At 33.8% G+C, this 17,091-nt stretch overlaps 1 protein-coding gene across 1 annotated transcript in view; it reads left to right on the top strand.

Moving 5' to 3' along the window:
• LOC100163901 overlaps positions 1-17,091 on the top strand; it is a 46,962-nt gene that overhangs the window by 10,820 nt on the left and 19,051 nt on the right. Inside the window, exons 4-5 of the mRNA XM_008182658.3 lie at positions 10,675-10,707; positions 15,090-15,146. Of these exons, the coding sequence (XP_008180880.1) occupies positions 10,675-10,707; positions 15,090-15,146 (90 nt within the window). The remainder of the gene's footprint in view (positions 1-10,674; positions 10,708-15,089; positions 15,147-17,091) is intronic.

The raw sequence follows: 17,091 nt of genomic DNA, 5'->3' as shown, positions 1-17,091 counted from the left end.
CCCCCCTTAAATACGCCACTGAGATGACCCACAGTTAATATTTGCTGATCAAATGGTTGCGTACGAGTTGATTCCCGGGTACCTGTTTAGTTATTTTATATTTCAGTAGTTCAGTACAAAATAAACAAAATTGGTCGGCTACATTTAGCCAGTTAGCTCTTAAAAGTGCTGTTTTAATTTTGTCACTTAAAAGACAAAAGGGACTAAATAGTAAATGCTATAGTAAATAGTAACGTCTCTCATCACGGAAAACCGAAAAACGCGCGTTCGTCAAGAGGGGTAAAAATTAAAAACAAGTGATAACACTGATATCAAAAAAACAAGTTACTTTTTATTTTTAAGAGAAATTTACAATCTATACCTTAGGCACAATAGGTAAATGTGATACAGAATAACATATAAGGTATCAAAACAAATTAATATTAATAATAATAACAGTTTACAATAAATTATATATTACATGTTACGTTTGATGAAAGCAGCCACCCATTAATGACATTTTCGCTCGTTTTTTTTTTTTTTTTATTTCTATAATATGTATTATACATATTTTTTTTTATTTTTTTTTTTATGAATATACTTAATTTTTTAGTACTTGATTTATACAAGCAAGTCACGGCACCAATTTCGTTTTAACCTTCTTGGAGGGTTTCCGGGGATAGTTGGGGTAGAGAGATTTCTAACGAGCGGATTGGGGTGAGATAATAAGTGGAGGTGGAAACGTTTGTAATACATTTTTACTTCATCATGCACTAGAAGTATTTTTAAATCTGAATGAATAGTATGATTAGAAACATAAGGAGAGGGGCATTTCATAATTTACGAAGCGCTAGATTTTGGAAGGTTTGAATTTTGTTTAGATTGGACTTTTTTGCGTTTTCCCATAGTTGCAGTCCATATGTCCACATGGGTTTAAGTAAGGATTTACAAATAAGGAGTTTGGTACTAGTGTGAGTGTATCTGTTATTATAAATAAAAATTTTTAAAAGACGTAAACGTTGGTTTAAGTTTATTTTTTTTGATTTAATATGCTGGGCCTATGTCAGCCTTTTATCGAGGGCTAGGCCAAGATATTTAGTGTTCTGAGCACTTGGAATTTAGGTCCCGTAAATGAAAACATCATTGCAAGAAGTAAGTCTTAGGGTGAACGTCGTATGGATGGATTTAACTTGATTAATTTTAAATCTCCAGTTGGTGTACCAATCTTCCATAAGAGAAAGGTGAGATTGGAGATTTTGAACTGCTAATACAGGGTTAGAGTGAGTTGAGAGTATGGCTTTGTCATCCGCATAATCTGCAACCATTGTATTAGGGGAGGTTGGTTGGTCCGAGGCATATATATTATAAAGGAGGGGAGAGAGAATACCACCTTAAGGAAAAATTGGCTACAGAACAGTAGGCATTACCAACACGTACTTGAAAATTACGCTCAGAGAGATATGATTTAATAACGAGAAAGTAGGTGGGATGAAGAAATTTTTTTAATTTGTGAAGAAGACCGTCATGCCAACCTTATCGAACGCCTGAGAGATGTCGAGAAATTCACTAGTGCTGAAAAGTTTTTTTTCTAAAGCGTAGGATATAGCATCAACTACTCTATGGACTTGCTGTATAGTTGAGTGAGCAGTACAAAATCCAAATTGAGAATTGGGAATGATATTATTTTCTGCTATATACGGGTGCAAACGTTTGAGTAAAAGTTTTTCCAGAATTTTGGCAAAAAATGGAAGTAGGCTTATGGAACGAAAAGAGGATATAGAATCAGGTGGTTTATTAGGTTTGGGAATTAAGATAATTGTGGAGAATTTCCATAAAATTGGGAAGTAAGAGAAACGTAAAACAGAGTTAAAAATATGGGAAAGATGGACAATTGCTTTTTTAGGTAGGCATCTAGCTACTTCAGCTGTTATTAGGTCGAATCCTGGGGATTTCCTAAGGGCAGATTGATTTATTGCAAATTTAATATCATTTGGTGTGAAATGTTTAACAGGACTAGCCGTAGGAGAGGATGGAGAATTAAGATAATCATGAACAGTATTAAGAATGGTATGGGAGAAAATGTCAGAGTGAGGTCGAAAAATATCAGAAAGATGCACTTTGAAGAGTTCGGCTTTGTCAGAGTCAGAAGTTACATAACTGCCATCTGAGTTTTTGATTGGAAGATAAGCAGATTTATATTTACACATTTTTTTAGTCGCTCTCAGAGACTACCATCTTTAGTAGATAGATTTGAAAGAAAATTAGCAAGGGATTCGGATTTATATTTCGCCAAAACTTTTTTAAGGTGGTTGGCTAGTTTATTATATTTTTGTTTATCAGACGGAAGACGCGTTCGTTGATACAAAGCTCTAGCTCTACGTTTTTCTACAATAATACTGCGTATATATTCTTGAATTAGGGGGTGATGAGTTGCAGGTTGAAGTTTTCTTGTTGAAGACCAAGCCGCAGACTGTATAAGTTTTGTAAGGTTATTTACAGCAAGATCAATATCAGCAGGTGTTTTAAGTTTTACATTGAGACGGATTTTTTGGTCAACAAGATTATGGAATTTGAACTTGTCAGTAGAGGAATTGAGTAATTTAGGAGACTCCTGTCTAGTCAATGGGGAAGCACTTACTGTTAACATCACTGAGGAGTGATCGGAATTAGGTTCGAGGAGGTTTTCTGTTATACAGTATAGGTTATTTGGAATTTTAGCAACAAAAATGTCTAAGATATCAGGTTTTTGTGTGTGGAGGTCGGGCCAGTATGTAGGACCAGGTGGAGCAAGAACTTTGAAATATTTGGATGATATAAAATTTTGAAGAACTAACCCACGCGGATTATTTATACGACAACCCCATGACAAGTGTTTAGCATTATAGTCACTTCCGACTATAAAATTGTGATTTACTGTGAGAAAGTAGTCAGTAAGGATTTGGTTTGTTATCTTGTGTTTAGGGGAGGAGTATAAGGCCGCAATGGTGATCGGGACGTTATTTAAATTAACATTTATAGCACAATATTGCAAATAGGGATGACAGCAATTTGGAAGCGATTGGAAGATGATCGATGATTTAATTAGAATGGCAACTCCACCATGCGCAGTGTTGTCAAGATGATTGGTTTTCAATAATTTGTAACCAGGGATATATATTGAAGAATATTTGGTGAAATGGGTTTCTGTTATAAGAGCTATATCTATTTGTTTAACGTGAAGTACAGTTTCAAGTTCATTAATATGGTTTTTTAAGCCGTTAGCATTAAATTGGAGTATTAACAGAGATTTATTTGTGACGTTACTAAACATTTATATTTTATCAAGTAGTTTCGTGATTACTTTATTGAGTAGAGAGATGAGAGGGTTAATAATAAGCGATTTGAACTCCTCCAGAAAATTAGTAATTGTGTTACTTAAATCTTGAGTTTGAATAGGAAGTGTATTGTCTAATTGGCCAGAAGTGGCTTGAGCATAAGTGGGAGAATGATTTGAGGGTTGGTTTGGATGAGCATTTGTTAAGGGGTGGGTGCCTCTTACATTTGTAGTCTTATTTCTAACATTATCAGATAAAAAATTACTTTTTGTAGTTTGTTTTCTGCCACGCTGAAGATCTCTGTAGACTGTGCAACTTTTATAACTTGCTGGGTGATCCCCGGAACAATATGCGCATTTTGGTGGATCTGAGCGCGAGTTTGGACATGAAGAAGATTGATGATGATCACCTTATCTGACACGTCGTGAGTGATAGCCACAGTATGTTTTGGTATGTCCATACTCCCGGCAGTTAACTCATTGACTGATCACTTTAGGTTTGTAAGGCTCTTCAACTTTTATTTAGGTATGTAGAAGAGAGGATAGCTGGTAAATACCATTTGAGTGAGCAGTTGGTTCCAGATCGACAAAGAACAGCGGAAGTGGACATTTGGTGGCCTTGTGGAGAACGTTTGTAACCTGTCTTACCTCAAAGAGACGAGCTTCAAGCTCAGTTTTTATTAGATCTGTGGGTGTAGATGGATGAATATGACGAATGACAACCCGTGTGGGTTTATCTTCCCGTAATTGAAAGGTGTGGTATTCAGCCTTGCTTTCTTTAAGATAGCGAAAAATTACTCTATAAGATTCAGGGTTTGAGGTTTGTATTTTTAGACGGTCGTCGGCAGATTTGCAAAAGAAATGGTCTACACCAATTAGCTCTATAAGAGCTGCGCAGAAGTTTGGAATGTCTAAAACACCTTTCATGAATATCTGGAGAGGAGGTTTGATATGAATATCGTTATTTGCATCTTCTGTATCAGAGGTAGCGTCAACAACTATGTCTGATGAATCATTTTGACTTGGATTTGAATTTAAAGCTTCAACGCGGTTTCGTGTAGTAAATAGTTTTTTATTCGTCGGAGGAGGAGTTTTTGGAGAAATGTCAGAGGAAGAACTAGAAAGAATCCTTTTGTTTTTCTGCGAGTGTTTCTGCAAGATCCATTCGCCATCTGTAGAGTTGTTCATATTACGACTCTGAGAGCTGTATTCAGAATTAATGATGGGACTTTTGGTAGAATTTGTAGGAATTGTTAAACGAGCAGGTTGTATAGTGCTGTTTTAGTTTTACTTTTATCCGTGATAGTTGAATTGATTGTTTTTTTTTGTACACTATTTATATTTGGAGTAGATGGCATTATTTACGTGAGCAAAGTCACGGACTACTGGACGACGCATAGGCGCAAATCGCAGGGGTGCTAAAGGTGCTTAGCACCCTGAATTTTAATGCTAACACCCCGAATCCTGTGATTATAACTTATAGTACTACTACCTTAATATTTCCATAATACCTACCTAATTACATTTAATAAAAATTCAAAAACAGATTTATTTAATTATTTGTATTAATAATTTAATAATATAATATATCAAGTTTACATCTGGATATATTAAACTGCTATGACATAATAAAATATAAATATATTGTAATATAATATCATAATTTATTGTTGTTGTGAGATTATGATATAATAAAGAACCGGGAAATAATTGTTAAACATATTGAACATTTACAACAAATAATATAATATAATATAAACTATAAGATTCGGCGTATCTAGTGTCCACAATCAACGCAGACCGACCGCGACGATGGCACAACGCGTTCGTTTTCTCTAATTAGACCCGCAGTATAGGTAATTTCACAAAATAGGATTAAAATAGTTTTGTAGCTTTATTGTATTCCGTTCCGTTGGATTTGTGTGATTACTGATTTGTATTTTGTTAATATATATGGTGTGGTACTGTTGGGGTGTGTGTGCTTAAGCCCCCCTGATATTTTTAGGTGATTTGCGCCTATGGGACGACGCACGTAAAACCGCGATAACGCGGCGCGTTATCTGCGGTTCCCGCAACGACTGTTAGATATTTCAATAGACACTTATATGTTATGTAAGTAAAAATAAATTACATTTAGTAAACATTACAAGAACGGCATAATTACAGTTCAAATTAAGTTACTAAATTGCATAGGGTTTATCGTTAGTAATTTTATGTTATAAATTTGAACCAAATCGGTTGCGAAGAACGAGAATGACAACGAATTATTACGGAGTTAAAATAAGACGTGTGCATCGAACGCAGTGCGAACCGGGACTTCAAGTTACTTAAATAAATATTTATTCAAATAATAAATTTAATAAATAATAAATAGTTATTCATTCGAATAATAAATGATTATTCATTCGAATAAAATAATTATTCATTCGAATAATAAATGATTATTTATTCGAATAAAATAATTATTCATTCGAATAATAAATCGAATAATCGTAATCGAATTCAATAACGATCATAAGCAAATTCTGTGTCAACAACAACATTAAAGTGTTTTATATGCAGCTTGGAGCATACCATATGCAAATGTCCGAAATTTATCGATAAGCGAACGCATCGATAAAATCACGAGTTTAAAATTATATAAAATATATTTAAGCAAACACTAAGGAAAATGTCTGTCGCGATTTTGTTTTAAATGTTCCACACTCCATAACACATTACTACATCTTAGCTCAAAAAAGATTTGGTTACGGAAGGTAGTGAAAAGGACGCCGAAACGGTAAAAAATAGATAAGAGTTGGTCACAGAGGCGACGAGTTCAATGGCCGCGCACACAAAAAGTAATTACTAGCGCGTATTGTTATCCATCGTGCATGTTATCAGCTCGTCAGGAAGGTCCTCTTTTGCGCACGTGTTATTGGATTCTGGTTCAATGGATAATTTTACATCAACAGAACTCGTAAATAGTTTGAGCTTAAAACAAAATAGAACCGATCATATGGTAGCAGCATCGGAGAAACAACTAAAAATATCACATCCACGGCGTGATTAAAAATAAAATCCTGTGTGAACGATTACGATTTTAACATACAAGCGTTAGTGGTAAATAAAATTACGGGAAATTTACCGGCAAAATGTATTTCTGAAAACGGTTTTCGACCCGTAAATATTGTACTGGCCAATCCATCGTGTAATGTGCCACAAAGAATTGATATACTAATCGGTGCCGTTCATTTTTTTGAGATTATGAGTAAGCAACAATGTCGACTGATAAACTGGCTGATACATCAAGAAACAAAATTCGGATTCGTTGCGTCAGGATTGGTACAAGGTTCAGCGTATTATGAAAAATCTGTTACACATATATCCGCGAATATAGAAAATAACGAATACGAAACTTGGAAAAGTTAATCAAACAATTTTGGCAATCGGAAGAATACATAGGACCAACTCCGTATACCATAGAAGAGAATGCGTGCACTGAACATTTCAATAACACCGTACATCGTGAAGAAGGAGGTTGTTTATTAGTACAACTGCCATTTCGGGAAAATAGGTTACAGTTAGGTCAATCGTATGCGATAGCAAAGCATAGGCTTCTAGCCATCGAGCGTCGACTTAAAAAAAAATCCAACGTTAAAAATTAAATATGTTAAATCACGCATAAATTTAACATATTCGATATTATTCATATTATGAAAATCTAAATCATATGACTTACATTAGCTGCGAGGAAGTCGATGTGCCTGAAGAAATGTGCTACCTCGCACACCATTGCGTTTCAAATTTAAAAAGTAGTATTACGAAATTGCGCATCGTATTTGACGCTTCAACCAAAACCGAAATAAGAGTAAGTCTAAATGACGTCCTTTTAAAAGGATCCGTAATACAGGACGATCTTATATATCTTATATTAGCTAGATTTCGAATACATAATTTCTTAATTTCAGCAGATATAAAAAAAATGTACCGTCAAATTAATGTGGCAGAAAAACATCGTGATTTTCAACGCATTTTATGGTGGTAAGATAGTAACTCTCCAATTAAAATATTTAAATTAAATACGATCACGTACGGTACAGTACCAGCATCGTACTTAGCAACTACATGTCTACGGAAACTAGCTGAAGAGGAATATAAACATAATACAAAAATCGCCACGTCAGTTTCACGCAATTTTTATATGGACGATTTTCTTAGTGGTACGGCGACCAAGGCAGATGCAATTACATTGCGCAACCGTTTGATAACAATAATAGTTACTGTGAAAATGGAGCTTGGAAAATGGTCTTCTAATGATTCGAGCATTCCAAATGTTTTTACCTACATTGAAATTAAAAATGAAAATGTACACAAAATAAACGAATCCTTTACGAAAATACTAGGTGTGTAGTGGAATACAGATACGGATAGTTTTCATTTTAAAATTCATCCAGACGAAGACAAAGTGTCGATACCTACGACTAAACACGATATATTATCAGATATTGCATGAATTTTCGACCCGCTTGGTCTAGTAGGACTGACCGAAATTCGGAAGAAATTAATGTTGCAAGTTTTATGGTAAGCACAGGTAAAATGGTGTAAACCTGTTTCTAATGAAATACAACGTGAGTGGTACGCATATAAGACAAAGCTCTTAAAGTTGAACGAATTAAATATACCACGTCAAATTACAATAAAAGGAGAAATATGTGAAATGCAAATCCATGGTTTCGCGGATGCCAGCGAAAATACCCATGGTTGTTGTCTATATTTAAGTTGTTCATACCGTGCCGGAAATCATTTCTCAAATTTGATATGTGCGAAGTCTAAGGTTGCCCCGATGAAGACAGTGTCTTTACTGCGTTTAGAGCTATGCACCACGCAGTTATTGACGCGAGTAGCATATAAAATAATATCAAAAATGCAACTAAATTTATCAAAACATCAGTATTGGACCGATTCCAAGGTTCAACTATGTTGGATAAAGTCTACTTCAAAAACCTGAAAACTTTTGTATCGCATCGGGTTGATGAAATTCATGAAAAAACATTAGTGAGCGAATGGTTTCATGGAAAGGGCAGTGAAAACCACGTAGACATCATATCGCGTGGATGTTGTTCCACCGAATTAACCCTCTGTGTGCTTTGGTGTCACGGTCCCGGTGGTTACTCAAAGATGAAGAATACTGGCCGATTATTAAACCGGAAGATTTATCAAAGGATTTGGTAGACATACCGGAACAAAAGGTTATAAGTGTAAGTGGTTTAATTACATCCGAAAATGATTTGATTGTTCATAAGTATTCGTCTATAAAAAAAATGTCTCGAATTATTGCATATTGTTTACGCTTTAAAAATAATTGTTTGAGTCCTAATCACAGAAAAAATGGTTTTCTATTACCGTATAAAATAAATCAGGTGAAAATAAAATGATAAAAATAGTGCAAGGTTATTATTTTTCTTGATAAGTACAACAGCTGCGAGCCGATAGCCTAGTATCAAAAAAAAGTCTGCTCTATAGATTAATGCTATATCTGGACGAGGTGGGCATAATTCATGTGGGTGGAAGACTCAAATATGCTGCATCCCTAAGCACTTTTCGGTGCCATGCTACAGTGCTACCAGCTAAAAGTATTTTTACTCTAAACTTAAAACGTGAATAACACGAAAATCGAATGCATAGTGGCCCTCAAGCCATTTTGACATCTATACGGGAGGACTATTGGCCGATAAACGGAAGAAATATTACACGTAACGTGGTGCGTAAATGCTTGGTCTCTTTTAAACAACGCCCGGTCGTTGTACAACCTATAATGGGTGACCTACCGAAAGTAAGAGTTGAACCAGGTCGTCCCTTTATCATGTGTGGTGTTCATTACGCCAGTTCTTTTTTATTAAAATCTGGACTAAGAAAAAATTCCCCGAAAACTAAGGCTTACGTTTGCTTATTTATTTGTTTTTCAACAAGCGCTGTGCATGTAGAACTAGTGAGTGATTTAAGTACCGACGCTTTTATCCGTGCGTTAAATCGGTTTTTGATCGACGTCGGAAAAGTCAAGAAATTTATTCCGATAATGCTACGAATTTTGTTGGTGCAAATCGGCAGTTGAAAGAATTATATATATTATTACAAAGCGACGAACATCAAAAGGTGTCAAGTGGAAATTTATTCCTCCACGTTCCCCACATTTCGGTGGTTTGTGGGAAGTCGGAATAAAATCAATGAAGTTCTTATTGCGTCGCATCTTAGGTGATGCCCATTTTACCTATGCGGAATTATTAACTATACCTACACGTGCCGAGTCTTGTTTAATAGCCGTAGTTTGACTCATATTTCGTCGGATCCAAAGGATCTAATCCCTCTTACTCCCAGTCACTTCCTTAAAGGAGACTCTCTGACAGCCATATCCGAAACCGACAATCAACCGTCTAAACAGATGGCGCTGGGTATCTCAATACTCTCAAAACTTGTGGAAACGATGGAGTAGAGAATAGTTATCGCAACTACAAGAAAGATCCAAGTGGGCGAGTGAAAAAGGTTCAAAAGTGAAGGTTGGTTTTGTAGTTTTACTAAAAGACGACAATCTCTCATCTTTACGATGGCGCATGCGACGTATTTCCAAGGTAACACATGGGAAGGATGGTGTGATCCGAGTCGTGGAAGTCCAAATAGCGGGTGGCATGATTTCACGAGCTGTACGAAAATTGTGTCCATTACTTTTGGAGGATAGGTCAACCGAATAAAAAATCGATTATTAAATTCCTTTTCTTTTTTTTATAAAATCATTATTATGTCATGATTTATATTTTATATATATATATATATTTATTATGTTTTCCTATGTTTTGTTGAAACAATGTTTCAAGGCGGGCGGCATGTTTGGTGCTACGTCGAAATAAAAGCGATATTTCTTATTGTGCATGGTGGCCACCCTGTTGGTTCACTATCACGTATTTTATAATTAATATAACCAAGAATTTTATGTAACTTAACGAGACGTTACCGGTTCATGAAATTAATTAAAAATTATGTATACATTTTCTTTCTACGTTATGTAAAATAAAAAAAAAATTATAATTACAGTCCACAAGTATGTCTTTTATTATTTAGACTGAGCGCCCGAACAGCAACCAAACAGAGCTTCGTAAGGTGACCTCTTTATACCTTTATGATAAGCACGGTTTTTCATCAGTTGAATAAATCTTAGACCTTCACTCCACTTTGAAGTGTTATTATCCCTCATCCATGTCATTAACATATTTTGAATGTCCTGGTTTGCCCGTTTGACACTTCCCTGACTTTGGGAATGTCGATTATTATCAAATAATTTTTTGTCTATAATAAATCATAAATATATAATATATATTATATAAGCTTTGTGTGTTCAACTTTTATAGACTATACAAATACAATATCTAGGTTGCGGAATGGTTAGTTTTCCAATTTAATAATACAATAATCATATTATTCTTCCGGAAATAGTTTTGAAAGTTTTTATTTCAATACAATTTCTCTCTATTATAATCTAACATTATCTACCTATTGTAATTTTTATTTCAGTATGTAAAATAATTGTTATGGATATTTAAAATGGAAAATCATAATAGAATTTTTTTAAATAGGTATGGCAGTTATATAAATATTGAAATATTTTATGAATTAAGATTTTAGACAAAATATCCTGCGTGGAAGGTGTCACGATTTACATATTATCCAAGGAGATAGATAATGACACGCAAAAACAAGCAATTCATTGCATCAAGATGGAATGGTTTTACAAGATGAATTAATTTTGTTACCAAAATATAACAAGGTACCAAAAGACAAGACAAAGTTATATAAAACGGTATCAGTGTTAGATCTGTACGATATCAGTGCTAGATGATCATTCTATCCCAAAATTAAATCACGATTTGGAAGTCACATGTTCAAGAAAATCAAACAAGCATACAATAATTACGTATTACAATCATATCCAGGTTACGTAAACAGGCAGTAATTGTGATTTTTTGAATATAGACAGTGAGATATGAGACCAAGATGTTCAACATTGTTCATCTGTTGAGCTTCAACTCACGACGACAATTATTGGAGAAAAGAGATAAATTAAATATTAATGAAGTAAGTGGCGTTGGTAGAACACTCAAATCCGTATCAGTTCAGTCAGAACAGCTTTTAAAAGGTAATGGCATTTAACAATTACCAGCTGAAATCATTAACAATATCACACGTTATCACCTTAATGACAAAAACGATAATGTAATAATATTTTATGTGTCAAATATGAGATTAAATAAGCATGAACAGCAAATTAAATATGTATCATCATCATGTCAAGTAATTAGTAAATAGCGCACCAATAAAGTTTTTGGTAGATTCTGAGCCTAGTTGGTAGTATTTTATCAGAAGAAACGTGGCAACAGTTTAAACTATAATATTAATAATCAAGGCATAGATCAAAAACTATATGGGTTCATTTTTATATGATACAAGGATGTGGTTAAACACTACTTGGAAATGGTACCGCAACGAAGCTGTGCTTACTTTAAATTGGCACGCGGGTAAATTTACTGGACGAGAATCAAGAAGGCAAATTATACATAAACAGATATTCAGAAGTGTTCAAAGGTCTTGTAAAGTCAAAAAGTACTCAAATTAATTTACATCTAATAACACAATAGGCCAGTAGCACAACATCATAAGCGAATACCGATGCATTTAAGAAATTCATTTGAAGAAGAAATTAATTGGTCAGAAAAAAGTGGTATAATAAAGGTAACAGAACCAACACTATGAGTGTTGCTTTGTGACGTGCAAATTAAACCATTTTATCTTTTGGCATGTAACACCTACATCGGATGATAATAATTAGAGCCCAGATTTATATGCATTTAAAAAGTGTAAAATATGATGCAAATATGCAAGGGAAAAGTTGCTAAATATGCAATTATATGCCATATGTTATTCATTATAAAATTAGATTTTTAAAAAAAAACACATTTTTGCACCAAAGAAAGTAGGTTACCTACTACATAATATTCTTTGAGAAACAAAAGTATATTTAAATAGTTAAACATTTAATACTTGAAAAACCAAAACGCATAATTTTATAATCTTAATTTTTTCATATTTTAGATTGTTTGAAATACAAAGTCTAAAACTCAGAAAACTTAAAAAAAGAATCAAAATAATAAAAATAAAATCACCCATAAATATTATAAGTTATAAAAAAAAAAAATGTGTAAAATTGAGTTGCTGCCTTATTCGTCGAAGTAACATCATAATATGCCGAAATGCGGGTGTGTGTGATTTATTTTTGTTAATATAATATTATCTATACGTGCTCCGATCTCATGAAGTGTTGCAAAAATGACAATATTTTAACAATATTCTTGTAGGAGATCCTGTCAACGATTTTTTTTCTCTTTTAAAATTACTAAAATATAATTATCTTAAATTAAAATAAGTAATTTCTTAAAAACCCATTGAATAAAATAATATAAAATAATGTTGAATATGCATGTAAATATGCATTTATGAACCAAAATGCAAAAATCCTCAAAATGTCCAAAATATGCTATACATATAAAATGTGGTGTTTAAATTCAATGTGAAATGTACCGTGGACATTTTAGAACCCCCTAGACGTGCATACACTTAGTACATATATGCAAATGCATATAATTCCGGGCTCTAAATTAATAATACATAAAATTAACGGTTTCATACGATTTACAAAATTGGATTTGAATGAGAGCTACCATCATTTAGAGTTACACCAAGATTTAAAGGCCATCACAAATTTTTGCACACACGTTGTTTAAGAAGGTACAAACGATTAAGCTTTGGAGTAAACTCAGCAGCTGAACTGTTTCAGGACACCATCGGACAAGTGTCAGTTGTTGCAATGTTGAGCTTTTCAATTCCAAAACCGTGTATTCAAATAAAATGTCGGAGTGTAGGATATTAGGAGAATCGAATATTAACGGAATTTTAAAAAGTAGTAGGCTGAGCTGGGCCGGACACGTGTGGAGATCGGAGGGGCCAATTGGACAGGTTACGAAATGGAAGCCAAATACAAAAAGGCCTAGAGGACGTCCTAGACAGAGATGGAAGGATAGAGTGGTCAAGGACTTGAGGGAACTTGGAATAGAGGATGGGGAAGAACTGGCAAGAGACCGAGACAGGTGGAGGCAAGTGGTTGTTGCGGCAATGGGCCTGAATGGCCTGTAAACGCCTAAGAAGAAGAAGAAGAAGAAGAAGTGTAGGATATTACTCTATTTTTTTTCAGGTAAAAATATCCATTTAGACTTTTAGGTACAGTATTATTGATTTTCAGGTAAAAATGTTATTCATATAGGAGCTTACATTTGGCCTAAAATATATGTTCTATTGCCCCATTAAAACGTACGCAACTTTATTATGAAAAAAGTAAAATGCGCGAAATCTTACATATTATCGAGAAAAGAAACAGCTGAACATACAAACAATGATGAGGAAATAAAAAATATCAAGATGCACTAATGGAAAATACTCGGCTCAACTCAAACTACAAACCATTCATAAATAAGTTAGCTATAACTATTGAAGGGCTTTTGCTGAAACAGAACCAGATAGTTATACATAAGGTAGTTTGGAAAAGGCAGATGAGTTTAGCACACATAGGACATTAGGGCATAACAAAATTAAAATGTTACGAAACCGCAAAATATGAACCAGATGGCGAAAGAAGAGATCGGAGCATGTTTACCTTGTCAAGTGGTGACATCAAGAAACACAAAAGACCCAATAATAAGTACATAATTATCTTCAGAGCCATGGGATCAACTAGATATGGATTATTCAGGGCCCTGCCCCAATGTAAAATACATATTATTTGTGGTTGACAAGTATTCCAGATATCCATTAGTCAGGATAATAAGCTATTTTAAAACAGATACAGTAACGCAACTGCTCAAGAAAACGTTCGGGGAATTCGAACTACTTGAAGTCCTCAAAACGGACAATGGATCACTGGTGATCGGTACCTAGCCATTTTCTTAATATTTGTGGAATCACTAGGAATCAGTCACAGTAAGATAACACCTCGGTAGCAACAAGGAAATGGTACTGTTGAGCGGTTCATGAAGACTTTGGGAGAAGTAATCAAAATAACAACTCAGTGGAAAATGAAAGGAATAGTGATAAAAGAAATTGTATTGCCGTACCGTACAAAAACCCCATGAATAACCAACCAGAGCAACACCAGAATCATTACTATTCCGTAGGAAAATCAAATATTTGTTACCGGAGATGAAGAACGATAATGATGAAGTTGTTGAAACTTGCATTAGGTTTTAAATTTTGAATTAATTATTTAATTAAATTTATTTTTTAAATTACTTTATATATAAAATATAGAGATGTAGGACTGTTGGCACTGGTTATTTTAACTTAATATTATCATATTATGATATGCCTATTTGTATAAGGTTATGTTTTTGATAATAAAGTAGTCAGTGGCGTAGACATAATTTCTGAAAGTGGGGATCAAAAAAAAAAAAAATGACAGCTAAATGGGAGGGGAAAATTGGAAAATCCCCCATCCACTGAAAACATTTTACTAAGGTAATAAAAAGCCAATGGGGGGATCTGACCCTCTTATCAACGCCACTGAAAGTAACTCCATTCAGACAACACACTGCTTAACTGCCTACATCCCTATAACTATATCTATATATAACATACAAATTCAATAATTTGATTTCTGCCCTTCTTAAACAATAATTGTTTTAGATTTATAAAATATTAACGATCTTATTTTTGCATTTAGAATTTGTAGTCAACCATGAAAATTACATGTCATATTTAGTTAGAATGAAGATACTGGGTAATTTATTTTAAAAATTAATATTTTTTAGTACAAACTTTTTATATTTAATGTTAATATATTGTATGTTTACAACAAAAAATGAATGGTTCATAATAGTTAAAAACGTATTTAATCAGAAGTACTCAAGTACTTATATTGTTATATGCAAGGTTTATAAGTTTCATAATAGCTTTAAATTTGTTATTTATTAGACTCCGTGGTTAGTTTATAACTTATGAGTTACAACTAGGACTCGGATTTAAATGCCCTTATAAATTTCGGGAAATGACATTTCATTGTCATTGTCGAGTCAATCATAGGAAAAAGCATCTCCGAGCTTTAGTTTTGACTTATGAGTAATATGTTATGACTCATTACTGGAGATTACCCTCAACTGCAACTGTTTCAACTATAACTGTTTAAATGTTACTAGCTGTATCTAATCTAGACGAGAAAATATAAAAAAAGTTCTGTTGGTAAAATATATTTAAATTATGTTCTCTTAGAAAATATATCTTTCATAAATTGTCATAAATTGTCATCAAATATTTACTTATGTACTTACCTACAGTTGCCTATTATACCCAGTACCGGATCTAGGAGGGTTAATTTCAAATTTTAAACTCATAAAGCATATAGCATAGGGGTGCTAATATTATGTTGTGCCTCGGGCTACATAATATGTAGATCCGGTACTGATTATACCTCTTGACTTGAAGTATACTAAACTCTAATACCATGTATCTGAGCGCACGGCAGTGCGCCAGGCCAAGTTCCAGCAATGCCAGTGTATCTTTACACGAACCAATTCACCCAGTTTTTCTAACATATATATCTCTGTTTCCTCTTAAGATAAACTTTTGAAATTTAAAACGCAGATTAATCTCGAGTAGTTTAGAACGCTGTAAGAAAATGAGCCCTTAATATTGTGCCATTTCAAAATGGGAGGATATCAAAATTTGCAAAATTATAACTGACTCACTCACTAATCATCAAAACTATAAGACACTTCCCTTATAGGTAGAAACGTAAAATTTGGCACAAAGGTAGGTCTTACAGTGTAATTAAAGGGAAAAATCTAAAAATTGAATTTTTTTCAAAATTAATACCGCTTCGGTGAGTGTATTTCTAAACGTATGAAGAGGCACGCTTAGCACGCATAAACATTTACTTTCAAACAGCGTTACAATATGGTAAGAAGGAATCGTTTGTAGTTGACTTATATATAATATATTATATCTATAAAACATTATAATGTTTTCGTACATTTATTTTGTTCGAATACAAAATATACAAGAGAAAATCTACGACATATAAAAAAAAAAATTTTAAAATTAAAAAAAAAAAATAATAATAACACGCCGTCCACGATGCTGAAGCCCGCAAAAATAAATGATATCCCCAACAAAAACATAACCGTGAAAAAATGCCAAGTTCCAAACTCCCTACCAAAAAAGTCGGCCCATCAAAGTAGTGAAATATACATTGTGGCCAAGTCTGCTATTTTTTAATTCATAACCTCACTGCACTCCTACATTAAAGAGCAACACTCCTCTTTTATTTTTATTGTTTAACACTTGGCCAGTTTCTGAATGAGGCATAGAACATCATTATCGAATGTACTCACTTATGACTTACGTGGGTGGTGGCCGGTGGGGAGGTAAGAACTCAGAAAAAAGTTAAAGGTTTAGATTTTTTCTCAAAAAAGACAGCGAATCGTAGTAGTGGTATCTACATTGCGGCCAAGTCTAGTTTATGCCTCATTTAGAAACTGACCAAGTGTTATACAATAAAAAAAAAGAGGAGTGTTGCTCTTTAATGTAGGAGTGCAGTGAGATTATGAATTAAAAAATAGCAGACTTGGCCACAATGTAGATTTCACTACTTTGATAGGCCGACTTTTATGGTAGGGAGTTTGGAACTTGGCATTTTTTCACGGCTATGTTTTTGTTGGGGTATTATA

This window comes from Acyrthosiphon pisum, chromosome A1, assembly GCF_005508785.2.
Source record: "Acyrthosiphon pisum isolate AL4f chromosome A1, pea_aphid_22Mar2018_4r6ur, whole genome shotgun sequence".
In the NCBI taxonomy this organism is placed as follows: domain Eukaryota; kingdom Metazoa; phylum Arthropoda; class Insecta; order Hemiptera; family Aphididae; genus Acyrthosiphon; species Acyrthosiphon pisum.
The sequence above is the reverse complement of the archived record's forward strand: the minus strand, read 5'-3'. Positions and strand labels throughout refer to the sequence as shown.